The 13,674-nt window shown below is 44.2% G+C and overlaps 1 protein-coding gene across 2 annotated transcripts in view; it reads right to left on the reverse strand.

Moving 5' to 3' along the window:
• Positions 1-8,527: 8,527 nt before the first annotated feature.
• The window catches only part of CHST15 (carbohydrate sulfotransferase 15), a 45,712-nt gene continuing 40,565 nt past the window's right edge, over positions 8,528-13,674 (reverse strand). For both annotated transcript variants that reach the window (XM_040072048.1, XM_040072050.2), the window contains exons 6-8: positions 13,286-13,442; positions 10,342-10,489; positions 8,528-9,173 (exon numbers count right to left, since the gene is read on the reverse strand). In XM_040072048.1, coding sequence (XP_039927982.1) covers positions 8,983-9,173; positions 10,342-10,489; positions 13,286-13,442 — 496 coding nt within the window. In that variant the 3' untranslated portion in view covers positions 8,528-8,982. The remainder of the gene's footprint in view (positions 9,174-10,341; positions 10,490-13,285; positions 13,443-13,674) is intronic.

Raw genomic sequence — 13,674 nt, forward strand, 5'->3', positions numbered from 1 at the left:
ATAAAATACAAAAAACAAAATCGTAGATGCTGGGAATTGGCGCTGCTGCCTCTTACCGTCATATTCAAATTGACTTTAAACATGTAAAACGATTTCTAAACTGCAATGAACAGCACTGCATGAACATTTTGGGCATCTGCATTTCCCGTTGTGACTCACCTAGAGATGCTTTTCTTGAATAATATTCTCAGGATTTCACATCCCAATGTGTGCATTTTCCTTATCTTTAACATGGGGTAACTTGGAGAGATTGTAGCTCAGGGGGAAAAAATATTTATACTTCAGTATCATTCCTGATGGGTTTTAAAATGTGTGTGTATTACACAGGCAGTGTCCCTGACCATGGTGGGGGTTGGAACCTGATGGTTTTTGAGGTCCCTTCTACTTTGTGGTTCCATGAAAAAACTTTGGCATTATGCAAATGTTTTCATCTACCTGACCTGCAAACCTGAGTCCTTTGTGCTGCATCTGCTCATTAAAACTGGGCTGGTGTGGAAATGCTTCAAGGAAAACCAGGAACCAGCCCAGCTGATTCTGGGAAATGGTTTCGATGGCAAAGCAGAAAATCTGCAGCATGTGTGTGCAAATTGGTTGCTCTGGGGAAAAGCAGGATGAATATGTTAGGAAACCCAGGCCAGGATGGGGCTAAATAACTATGTGCACGTTTCAAAGTATATAAAATTATTTTAATTTTTTTTAAAAAAAAAGCAAATAAATAAATAAAATTTTAAAAAACCTGTATTTTCTTGGTTCTTGGTCTTAATGACAACCAGTTTTTGGCCACCCTCACAAAGCTTTGTGAACAACTCCATGTATCAAAACAATCTCCGGATATTGTTCAAGCTACTTATTCTAATCAGTTACATTCCACATATCCCCTTTTGCCTTGTCCTTTTAAAGCAACCAGAAAGCCAACACTGGCTGGTTCCTTGCAGCAGGGGAATTTCTCCCCGTGCCTGGATGCAAACCTGAGCAAATTCTCCCCACTGTCCTTCAGTCTCCTCACCTGGAGCCAGGTGTGGGTAGGTTGGGTTGCCTAAATTACCTTGGATGTTTTTTCCCCCCCAGGCTATCTCGTGAGACAAGGAGCTTCTGATGCTATTTTACTACCAGGGGAATATCAATTTGGGAATAAAGCCAAGCCAGCAGGGCTGGTTTGCCTCCTGAGGTTTGCCAGCCTTAAAAGGCAGGCGAGGTGAGCCCAAGGCATCCTTGAGGTTTGAGGAGGATATGGGGGTGACAAAGTCCTTAAGGCCTTCTGAATCCCAGGGAAGCAGGGGATAGCTGCAAGATCTTCCTTTCCTTCAGGTTTGGTGACTACAACCATGAGCTGGGTGTTTTATTTTCTCAGGGAAAATCCTTGCGGCATTGCTGGAAGTAATGAAAATACAGAAGACACGAAAAATTAAGAATGTGTGGGTCTTTAAAAAAAGTAGTCCTTGGAGCATAACACATTTTTGAACACCCACAGGTGAAGGCCCTTCAAATTTTAATGATTTACAGTCTAAAATGTCTGAGATACCAGCCAAGGCAGCAGTGAACAGTGAGCAAACATCTCTTGTTAGCTTGTTCTCTCTGCAGCTGAAGGACCAAATCACTCTGGCACAAGCCCCAGTTTCTCTAAAGTGAATCAGCTCACCCTCGCAGGGCTGCACTTGGAGCCTTTCATCCCTCCCTGCTCTGAGTTCTTCAGCTCTCCAGCACATCAGCTCCTCACCGCAGTGTTAAAATTCCCAATTTCCTGGCTCTGGCAGCTGTTAACTTCAGCAAACCCTGCCTCCCACAGTGCTGGACACCTACAGCTCCTGCCTCCTGAGGTTTTATCATGCTCACAACCATTCACTTCTGCCAGTCCAAGTGCTTTGAACCTCCTGGATTCAGAAGCTCAGGGGTTTGATTTCTTGCTGAATTGCTCTGTTTCAAACACCTGCTTCAGCTCCTGCTGTGCTGCCTTCACCCCCCAGCCTGTAATTCCAGGAACCTCCTGGGGTGTTCATTAGGTAATATTCACTTCTGTAGCACGTACAGAAGAAAGGGAAACGATTGAGAGCAGCCCAATGTAAATGTATAAATTCAGTTCTTCTCAAATGCAGCAGTACAAAAGCTCAGGCATGGGTTGGAACGACAGGACTGCTCTGCAGCACCACCTGCTGAAGTGAAATACTTTGTAATCCAGTTTAGGAAGGCACATACTAACCATTGGAATAGGCCAGGCATCCTGCTCATTTGGCTTTGGACTGGGGACAAATGTTCCAGGATTCACCCTGGGCTGTATGACACAGCGCTGTCAAGGACTGACTCATATTTGCCAGTTTGGTAGGTGTTATTTAATTTTTTTTTCAGTCCAAGAAACTTTTTTTCCATGGATTAATAGCACTACTGAGGCAAAAAAAAAATGCTTCAGCAGGGCTTGGTTTGGTAATATCACAGTGAGGCACCAGGGCACTTGGGAAATGCTGTTAATGATTCAATGAATACTGAGCTGACTGCTGAGTGTGCCGCTGTCACAGGAAGAATTTTCAGTGGGGATGAATTGTTCCTATGTCCCTTTCCTGATTTATCCTGTATCAGGAAATATCAGGAATATTGCACTGAAATCACAAACTCAGAGGAGCTGGGCTCAACGTTTGTCACTCACAGCAAGGAAACAGGATTTTTATTTGGCACCATCAAAATTGCTCTGAGGTTTGAGAAGCGATTTGCATTCAGCAGCGTGGATCAGACTGAATTTAAGTTCCCCCAGTTCTGGTTGGCTCATGCAGGAGAAAGAAGTGGGATTATGATGTGAGGAGCACCAGTGCTGTGAGAGTGGATTTGATGACCTGAAAGTTTTTTTCCAACATAAACAATTCCATGATTCCACACCGTGTGTAAATTCAGCCCTTTTGTCTAACTCTCCCAGTTGTGTTTTGCATGAGTTACGCTGAGTTACATTCGAGTTATGCTGTGTTTTGTGTGTGTTTATGTTCCATAGCATGAGAACCAATCTCTCCCCACCACTTGCTGCAATTCTGGTGAAATCTCTGGGGTTTTTGCCCACCAGACACACACTATCACACATGTCCCTCCTTTTCCCTCTTTTCCCCCTTCCCAGGCACCCTTTGCTGGGGCTGTGACGCAGGACAGGGAGCTGGCTCTGGCTGTGGCACTGGATTTCCAGCTGCAGCTCAATTTCCAGCTATGCCCTGCCCTCTCGTGGTGTGCTGCAGCCCCAGTCATGCTTATTTCTTGCTGCTCTTAGCCCCCTGGAAAATAAAAAATTGCCTGAGAGCTGCAGCTGGAGGGCTGGGGTGGCAAAGTGCTGCACCCCACCCTGCCTCTGTCAGCAGCAGCACGCCCCAGCACCTAAAATCAGTGAGTTTTCCCTCAGAAAGAGCCCCAAATAAACGGCATGTTATATTTTTGCCACCTGTTGCACATCCTGATCTTTTATGGGTCCTCTCATCTAAAGCCTGCACTCAAGGGCAGATGATACCTGAGAAATCTCTAATGCAGATCCTTTCCTCTTTTTTAGCCAGAAATGCAGCTTTTAGCTTCTCTTTCAGGTTCTTAATCCAGTCAAGCACCTCTTGTTCTTTTTTCAGACCTTCCCCTCAACAATTGTTCTATTTCCTTTCACAGTGTTAGCTCCTGCCCAAGCGTAAATGAAGGATTTGAGTCTTGCACAAGCCAGGCAGAGGAAGTGAGGAACCCACATTTTATGGATCCCATCCCTGATGCTGAATTTAGTGCATAAACAACAAAAGCAAAGTCTGCAGAGGGCTCAGCTGATGCCTTTCCAGTAAAGCCATTCTTTCCCAGGTGATATGATTATTTTCCTTTCCTAAGTCTTTTCAGATGGTAAAAAACAAAACAAAACAAATCCACCTTTTCATTTAACAGCCCCACATCCCTTTCTGCTCATTCCTCTGTCTTATTTTTTCTGGGGTTTTTTTTGCTGCCTTTCTTGGCTTTACTTTCTTCCATGCAATTTGTGTCATCAACTTGTTCTCAGCATTCCAGGATTTCACTAGACACAGCTGCAGGATTTCCTTCTTATTTTTGCCCTTTCTCCATTCCTTTCTGTAGCTGTTTTACCACAGCCTTTGCCTCCTTGCCCTGTGGGAGTGCCCAGCTTGTACTGATGGGCAGAAGTTTCCATTGCTTTCTATCTCATTTCAACAATCTAGAGGAGGAAATAATGCGTGTGGACCCCATTATCCACCCAGACAGTGCAGCACCAGCCCCAAATCTACGGTCTCTGGGACACCCAATGTGTTCAATAATCAGGATGTACTGGCTTTAGCTTCTTTAAAAGCTAAACTCCAAGTTATTTGCAAGTTATCTGTGGCTTAGGCCTCTGTAGCCTAAATTAAATGAAGATTTGGGAGCTGCTCTGAGGGTGCTCATGTACTGCCATGTTCTGAGTAGCAGCAGAGCCTTTCCCTTTCCTCATTCCCGTTCATTAATAGAGGAGAAAATAATTTTCTGAGTGTGTGAGACATTCCCAGAGTGAGGAAAGACCTGGAAATCTGCCCCGTTTTCCTCAAGGAAGGTGTCTGTGCAGCCGCCCTGCTGCCCAGTGTCACACAGCTACTGCTCCTTCAGTGACTGAACTGCAATTTTAAACCACCTCAGTTGTATTTTTGGCATTTTTTCAGCAGATCTTCCACACCTCTGCCAGCCCAGCTGAGGCACCATCACATCAGCACCTGCTGGAAGGGGAAGGTTTGCACCCAGCAAAGGGAAGTTCAGAAATGATGAGGCTGAGGGGAAGTGTCTCCTCTGTACAGGGAGGCAGTGATTACTGTTTGTGCCTCTTTCAGACCTTATTCTCTGCTAATTTTGCCTTAATATATACACAGCAGGCTTCTAAATTTAATGGCAGCTTCCAGCCTGGCAGCCCATTAGGCCCCTGCCATGCTGGCAATCATTTTGAGGGTCTTTCTATTGATTGAGGCGGCACAGAGTTTTCACAGGAGCTGTGACTTAAAAGCATCTGTCCCCAGCAGGACACGGATGAATTCAGCAGAGGTGAGCAGCTCCCAGCTCAGCTGCTGGTGACATCTTTCCCTGGATGAGGGGGGGGGTCTGTGTCTTCTCCCAAATAACGAGGGACAGGACAAGAGGGAAAGGCCTCAGCTTGCACCAGGGGAGGTTTAGATTGGATTTTAGGGAACATTTCTTCATGGAAGGGTTTGTCCAGCCCTGGCACAGCTGCCCAGGGCAGTGGTGGAGTCCCCATGCCTGGAGGGATTTAAAAGCCGTGTGGATGTGGCCCTTGGGGACATGGGGCAGTGGTGGCCTTGGCAGTGCTGGGATCTCTGACTCGATGATCCAAGAGGTCTTTCCCAACCTAAATGATTCTGTGATTCCCCGATGCTGAGGCTGTGCCAAGCCAGCACTTCTCCACACTCTCACCAGCTCCTCAGCTGCCCTGGAAATTTTACTCCTGCGAGCATCTGAAAAGAAGTAGAAATTATTTTTTCCTTTTGCACCTGCCTCTTCTTTTTCCAGAGGAGGAAAAAAGCGCTTTGTTCATGGCACAAAGCAGTGTTGGGCTTGGCCACAAGATGGTACTGCAAGACAAGAATTCCTGTTGGAAATACGCTGCTCATGGAATTGTTACGGTTGGAAAAGACCTCTGAGATCTCAGAACGTCCCCAGCACTGCCAAGGCCACCATTTAGCCATGTCCCCAAGCTCCACATCCACTGTAAATCCCTCTAGAGGTGGTGACTTCACTGCCCTGCACAGCCTGTTCCATGCTTGAAAACCCATGCAGTGGAGAATTTTTTTCTAAAATCCAACCTAAACCTCCTGTGATACAAATTGAGGCTGTGTCCTCTGCTCCCCCTCACCTGTGCGAGGGAGATCGAGCAGGAATGACTTTGCATGACACTGCTGTGCCTCGTCTTTAACAAAAGAACCTCTGGCTTAGTTGGAGAATGGATTAATTTCTTGGCAGAAAGATACGTTCAGAACTGCAACAACTTCATCGTTTCTCCTCACTTTGCTAAGCTGAAGCCCAGGGTCTGTGGCCTGGACTCAAGAGATAACAACACACTCTTTTCCATGTCAACCAGTGCCTGTTTTCCTTTGCAGGAGATCCTTTGTTTTTATTGTACTTCTTCCAGACAGCCAAGATGCTTGGCCCAAACACTCAAGGTCTTACAAAAAACACATTTCACATTCCTCTGCAGTAGCAGCGAGAACATTTGGAAACAACATTTTCCTCAGTGCCTCCGCACTCAGGAAAGCTGCATCTTTGATTAGTTTTGTTCAGCAGTGGTAAGAGCAAAAGCACAGCATGAGACACAGATCTCCTGAGGTCTCTGCAAGGAGCCACTGCTATGCTTTGGCACAGAACACCAAAAATGAAAACATATTGTCTGATATTAATTCCATCTTCTTGGCAAATTGTTCTTTTGGGGACGTGGGTCACCTCAGCGCTACAGCGAATAACAACAAAATCGAATATTTCCACAGCTAGAATTGTCAGCAGAAAGGTAAAGGGAACTGGAAGAACTTGAGTGAGCCTTGTCCTGAGTGGAGATTTGCCGTGAAGCCACTGACTGGCTGTGGCTGAAGAAGAGGGGCTCTGACACCCAGCACTGCCCCATCACTCGAGGAAATACTCTTTTATTTCATTCTGAGCCACAAGATCAATTTTATTTTTACCTGAGCCCGAGCTAGATAGTGATATCCTTACCTCCAAAATGACTGCTTGACCAATATTTGCTGCTGCTTGATTCTTAGTCATGCCACAACCCAACAGCGTACGGCTGCTCTGTGTTAAAATCAGGAGATCCTGTTTTGGAGCTCATGAAAGAGATGGAGACATAAAAGCAGCCTCACTGAAGACTTCACTTCCAGAAGGACCACAGGCACAAACCAGAGCATGTGAGCTGTTCAGTGCTCACGTTAATGATGAGGACAGATGTATTAATTAGCTTTTAGGGCTGGTAAAATAATATCTTTAGATCATGGCTGTAGTTGACAACTAAATGGAAATATTTGACCGTGGCAGACCAGGTTAGGAAACATCTGTATAGAGTTATCCTGAACACACAGTGTTGATTCCAAATCAAAGCACAGCTGGGTGAACTCTTGGGTGTAAATACGTTGTTGATTAAATTTTTCACATCGACAAACGGTGGTAAATTCATTCTGATTTTTTGTTTCACGGTCCCATGATACTTTTTATTTGTACTGCTAAAGTAGTCCATTCTCAGCTCTCCAACCATTTTTAATCTGTGAGCATTTCTGAACTAGAACTAATCTGTTCTGGTTGTCTAAAATACTTCACTAAATTACTTATTTTGGGCTTTTGAAATCCCAGACTGACTCCTTTTTTATGCAGCAGATTACCAGTTGGCAAAGAACATAGGAATGGTCTTCTGTTGCAAAACATATCACATGTCACCAATCATATTCCCGTGTGAAATGTTCAGGATCCATCAAGTTTTCAGCATTAATTCTCAATTTAGAAACACATGAAGTGAGTAATATGTCTCCATGGCGGGAGGGAATAGGAAAGAGTTCATTTAATATTTGTAACTGTACTTGTGAATCCGTCAATAAATCTGCACTGTGGGGTCCAGCATCAAGGCTGAAAGGACACATGAAGCCAATCAGAGAAGATTCTCTGGGGGTTTGATAGCTGTCAGCTGGACAGGAGCTTCCTTTGACCCCACTCCACACACATTCAGGGAGGAAACGGTTTATCCCACGAGAGGAAATGATCAATAGGCGGCATTTATATTTGTCTCTTAAAAAATCCCCTACTTAGGTGAGATTTCCACCTGCAGAAGGCTGCAGAGTGTGGCTGGCAGTGACCTAACCAGGTATGTTTGAGATCAAAGATGGAATCGCTGCACATCTGAAGAAAAATCTGATCTTTTTTCTCAAATAAAAACTTGCAGGTAGTCCCAAGTTTCTCCATAAATTCCAAAATGTTGGGTTTTTTCCCCTCAAGTCTGCGCATCTCAAATTCTTTAACTAAATATAGACATTTTTCCTGGAGGGGGAAACTCATAACCTAATTCCTAAGGTAACACATCCTTTCTGTAAGGTACTGAGAACCCTGTTCATTTATGATTTTAATAGCAGAATTTCATATGGCTTTTTAAATGCATATTCCTTCACAATGGAGAAGAGTAATCCTGCAGAATTTAGTAGAAATACCCATAAAAGCTCTCCATGGCCAGGAATGGGCTTTTAATGAAAGTGGTTTCCTGGGAAAGTTCATGAGTGATGTGAATAAATTATACATATTCGTACTTACATGAACCAAATATGGAAGGCAATGAATGTGTTATGCTATACATCAAATTTGCCTGTTTGGGTTTCAGCCATCCATTCTTACCTGGATTATAAAATTTTCTTTACAAGAACTGTGGCTAGGAAAGTCCATTTATCTTGAAGATATAAAGGAGACTTGGAAATTTATGTGAATGCACTTCATCTTTCTTTCCGAACTAAGGAAACACACTCAGTGTCAGAAGACCATTTGTAAGCAGGCTGACAAAAAGAAACAGAAATTTAGGTTTTCAATTCAATTAAAAATTTTAATGACTAAATGACATTGATTGTTTGAAAAAAAAAAAAAGAGTGAATAACATATATTGAAAATGAGAGATTATAAGTGTAATTGTAGGAAACTGATGCTAAATCCGTGTTGCAGCATCTCAGAGAAGGTTACACTTCAACACTCTTGTGGAAGAGTGCAAGACATCATTGTCCTAATGCCTGTCCACTCCTTTGCAGGGGTGAAAGAAGTTGCAATAATCTGATTAAAGCAAGATGCTTTCCATTCTCCCAAGGAAAACGCGGTAGAGCTGTTGAGACGTGTGCTGGCTGAAGGTGAGACTCTTAGCTCATCCATCGGCTGCTCTTTGGAATGGGAAAAGAAAAAAAAATGTAAAATATCCACGCACAAAAATAGAATTTAAAAAAATAAAAACTCCTTTAAGCACGGTAGTCGTGGCAAGAAATTTACACGTTATGTCCTCTTCCATAAAAAAGCATCGTCAAAAAGAACTTGTGCCAGTTTTGTATTAAAAGGCCTATAGAAATCTCTTAAAATTGCCTTGGTGGTTGGCAGCATGGGGCCCAGGCTTCTGTCTTCAGGTCTTCGGGTGTTTGATGCAGGACTCTTGGTAATCAGAGCTTCTTGTTTCTCACTCAGAGGTCCTGTGGAAAAAGAGAACACTATCTTCAAATATTTTCCCCAAAAATGTCCATCCTCAAGAAATATGATGACTAGATCAGAAGGTTTTCCATGGGGAGAAAAACGTGATTTTTGTCAGCAGCCACAATGTTTCAGGATATTGAATACAGGCTTAGATCAGTAAAATAAATCAGCACTAGCAAATCTGGAAATAATACATGTTCTTCTTCCATTAATTAATCATCTCTCTAAACGGCAGCATAAATCACTTCTAGAGGAAAATACCTGTTTTTTTAAAAAAAAAAAAAAAACAAAAACCCAATGACTGAAGACAACTTTCCATTCATTCTGGATCTGCAGGTATTTTATGCTGCTATTTCATTTAATTTCATGGTTTGGGTTGACTAATCCCCAACAGAAACCCTACGAGCTTCCCTCAGCACTCAGGGAAGCACTTGTTTTGTTTATTTGGGAGGCTGGCAGTGGGATCAAAGTGGACACAGGTGTAGTGATGCCCCCACTTTGGGAATAAATGTGCATCAGCAAGATAAAAACCCACGGAGTTTTCCCGCACAATCCATATTCAGGAAGCAAATGCCAAGCTTTTCATCTGTTCAGCCTGCTCCATCCAAGCTTTCTCATCATCTAGACCAATCTTTGGACCAGACAGGCGATTTTTCAGCCACATTTTCATTCTCTTGCTACTGTCAAATCAACATTGGGCAACGTTTTGTCTGCCGGCGTTTCTCCGAGGATTAGCAACAGATGTCTCCATCAACACAGCAAAAACACAATTCCCCCCCTTCTCCTCGGCTACAAACACAACCTTTCATCATGCTCAGATTAAGGTTCTGGGCTGGTAGCACTTCAGTTTGTTAAAATTGTGGGGGATGACTTTGCATCGCCGTTGGCCCGTGGCAAACAAACCTTGAGTGCCTTCAGAAGCAGGGCTGGCTTCTGTATGGGAAGATAAATCCCTGTGTTCTGAGTGGTCTGGATTTTTTACTAAGATCTTCTAACACCAGGCATTTGAGGATTTAATTTGGCTTGACTCCAGGCAAAGGGATTAATGCACCCTTCAAGCCAGATTCTTTTGCTTCTCTTTTTCTGTCTCTTAATAAAGCAAAACTAACCTAAAAGAAGGAGGATAATAATGATTTTGCACACTTAAACCAGCCAGCAAGCACCTACCCAGATCCAGGAACTGGAACACCATGTGCATGGTGTACTTCATGTTTGATGCATGGTCCTCCAGGCGAAGAACAAGGATCTGATCTTTGTTAAAAACTGTCAGCCAGTCCAGGAGATACACAACGTAGAGCCCCACCTGTAACCTCACCTGTAAATACAAAAAACCCCAAATTAATCCACCTTACAACAGTTCTAGCTGTAAAACAACACTCAACTCTGTCATCTGGGAAAAAGAAGTCCCCAAAATGTGCTTTTAAGGAATGACAAAAAAGAAAGCCATGTGAATATTTTTCAATCTTCCTCTTGATTTCTGAGCAGCTCAAAGAAATCTTTGCAAACAGCTTTTCTGCTGGTGAGAGATGTCATTTTACCAAGCTGCACTTGCTGCACCAGCCACAGGTCTGTGTAAAAGCATTGCACAGACACAATTATCTGCAGAAGGATGCTCAGGCACCTCACATCCAAGCTGCTCCGTGCTTGGAGCCTTCTTGGAGACACTGAGGGCTCTGAGTCCCTGGATGAACAGCGTTTCAAGGGAAGGTGCTCAGTCCTGTTACCTCTTCCAGGCCCTAAGGCTGCTTATTTCAGTTTGATTTCACCTTGGGGACATAGTTTAGGGGTGGGCTTGGCAGTGCTGTGTTAAAACTTGGACTCAATGCCCTTAAAGGTCTCCTCCAACCTAAATGATTCCATGATTTTCAGCTGCACCAGGTCACACTGCCATGAGCAGGACACATATTCTGCCTCGCTGTCAGGTGCTAGATTTGGGTGCATTTTTCTGCATCCTCTGATTGCAATGATTACGTTGAGATCTCAGCTGCAGCAGCGTTGATGGTGCCTTGTGTGAGTACCCAGAGAGCCAGATTCTGTCAGACCAGAGAGGGGGAAAGGCACATTTTCAGCCTCTCCTGCACTTATCTCTGTTTTTCTTCCCTCCTCAATTTTACATAACAAGTTGAAACATAAAAAGAATAGCCTTGGTGTTCTTAAAAAGTCCAGCTTCCAACTGTGCTTATAAATATTTTTCTAAATCCCTTCAGGCTCAGAGGAGAGGAACATGAATCCCAAGTCTTAAGCATCTTTCATAAAAGAGACTTAACATTTTCGGCTCACATTACAACAGAGCCCACAAAGTCAAACAACAGCCCCTTTCACTTCTGACACTGCCCCGTGACCTACACTGACACCTAAATTTCTCTAAAAAAAGCCATATTTTGGATTATTGCTGAATTACTATTATTATCCTGTGTGATTCTGATGCGTGTTTTTGGCTGCTGGTAACATAACTCTCCATATTTAGCAGATTTCTTTATAGATGTGAAACACCAGAATCTGGAACTTCTGATTGATAATTCTGGCAGGGCAGCACCCCAGCCCTCAGTCAGTGCCTCATTCCGCTCAGCACTGGGGCAAACCTGTCTTTAATGGTTCTTTCCTTACTCCAGGCTCCTGTAAATATTTTCTCCACCTTCCTTGTGCACTCCTTCAGGTGCTGGCAGGCCACGATTGGGATCACCCTGGTCGCTGTGCCTTTCTCTGGGTGATGCTCTTTCCACTGATTCCAGGTGCCAGACGCCCCTTTCTTCCTCCTTAGCATCCATCAGCAGCAGCGATGCCTGGGTCACCACTCTGGTTTCAGAAACACTTTAACAAATAGCAAACCCCTTTTTTCCCTGGCACAGTCACAGAGTTAGCAGCCTAACGAGCTCACCAGGGACAACAGTCCTCAGTTCTTCAATGCACAGCAAGCCACGAGCACAACGGATTTAGCAACTTGGCTGAAGAAGAAGCTAAAAAAGGCCATTGAGGAGCACAGTTGGCATGTGGGTTTCATTACAGACACCTGCTTGTGGCTCTGTGGAAGGAAAGAGGCCTCCTCTGCTCGCTTCCAAGAGCATCTTCTTCAAGAGGGCTGCCGAAGACAGCAAACGGAGATGGGTTCTGCACCCTGGGGATGAACATAAGAGGAAAATCTGTCCTTCTGGTTCTCTCTCTGCCTTTCTCTGCCACACTGCAAGGAATACATTTGTGCAAGCAGATGGCTGGAAAATTCTGTGATGCTGCCCAGCAGCAACTGGTGTGTGAGCAAGTCCTGGGGGCTGCAGTCAGCCATGAGCAGCTCCAGTCTCCCTGGTAAGTGAGAGCAGTGTCCTGCTGGCTCTGCTGCTGCATGGAAGACACTCTGGTGCTGTTTTTTTATCCAGTGGAAGAGGCAATAACTTCACCCCAGAGGCAACTGGGGAACTATTCCCTCCGAATCCTTTACAGCCTGAGCAAATAAGGGAGGATTGAATGGCAAACTGGCCAGATGTGATACTTCAAGTCAATCTCTTCTGTATTATTCTCCGCCCTTGAGCAAAATCTGAAGTCAGTTCTATGCTAAAATTGTGAATTTTGGAATCCTAAGCCTGTAACACTTATCCATTCCCCTGCCAGCAGTTTCTGTGTTTTCTTGTATAATTTTCTGGCATGCACAATTGAAAAAAAAAAAAAAAAAAAAAAAGAAAAAAAAAAGAAAAAAAAAAAAAGAAAGATTTTATCTAGTTATTGATAGCATTTTCTTACAAAAGAACACATAATTTATTCTGATTTTGAGGCAATTTGGTTCTGCAGAGATCTTTGCCAGAGCTACTTTTTTGGAGACATCTGCAAAAAGCGTGCACATCAAATTGTAATCCTCACTAAATGCGCTCCCCATGCACTTGCACAATGGGAAGGCTGTGTTATCCCTGTTGGCATTCACCAGGGAACAGGCTGAGGAGACAGCTGGGCCCCCACACCATCTTTTACATGCGTATTTACACCCTCCATACATTCACATTTACGAACGGAGAAGGGGAAAGTTTGGATTTCTCGCCGCTTCCTCGCACGGGATTTCGGTGCCTGGACGACCTTTCCAGCCGGTTAAAGCAGCAAGGAGGCAGAAGCGCCTGGGAATACGTACGGGCATGGCGTTGTTGAGGGTGTTGTTGTAGACACAGGCTCGCAGGGAGAAATCCAGCACACAGCCCTCAAACAGCTGCAGCGATTCCGCCACTTTCTCGTGGAAATCCTCCGCCGATTTGTTGGCGCTGGCGAAGTACAGATAGTCAGAGTACAACCTGTGAGGGGAAAAACATGGCATTGAGGGGCTGGGGGAATGGAAGAATGATTTTTGCACCACAGATTTAGCAATTCCAATCAGAGTACAACCTGTGAGGGGGGAAAAAACATGGCATTGAGGGGCTGGGGGAATGGAAAAATGATTTTTGCACCACAAATTTGGCAATTCCAATCAGAGTACAACCTGTGAGGGGAAAAACACAGCATTGAGGGGCTGGGGGAATGGAAGAA

The sequence above is a fragment of the Hirundo rustica genome, chromosome 8, assembly GCF_015227805.2.
Source record: "Hirundo rustica isolate bHirRus1 chromosome 8, bHirRus1.pri.v3, whole genome shotgun sequence".
Lineage (NCBI taxonomy): Eukaryota > Metazoa > Chordata > Aves > Passeriformes > Hirundinidae > Hirundo > Hirundo rustica.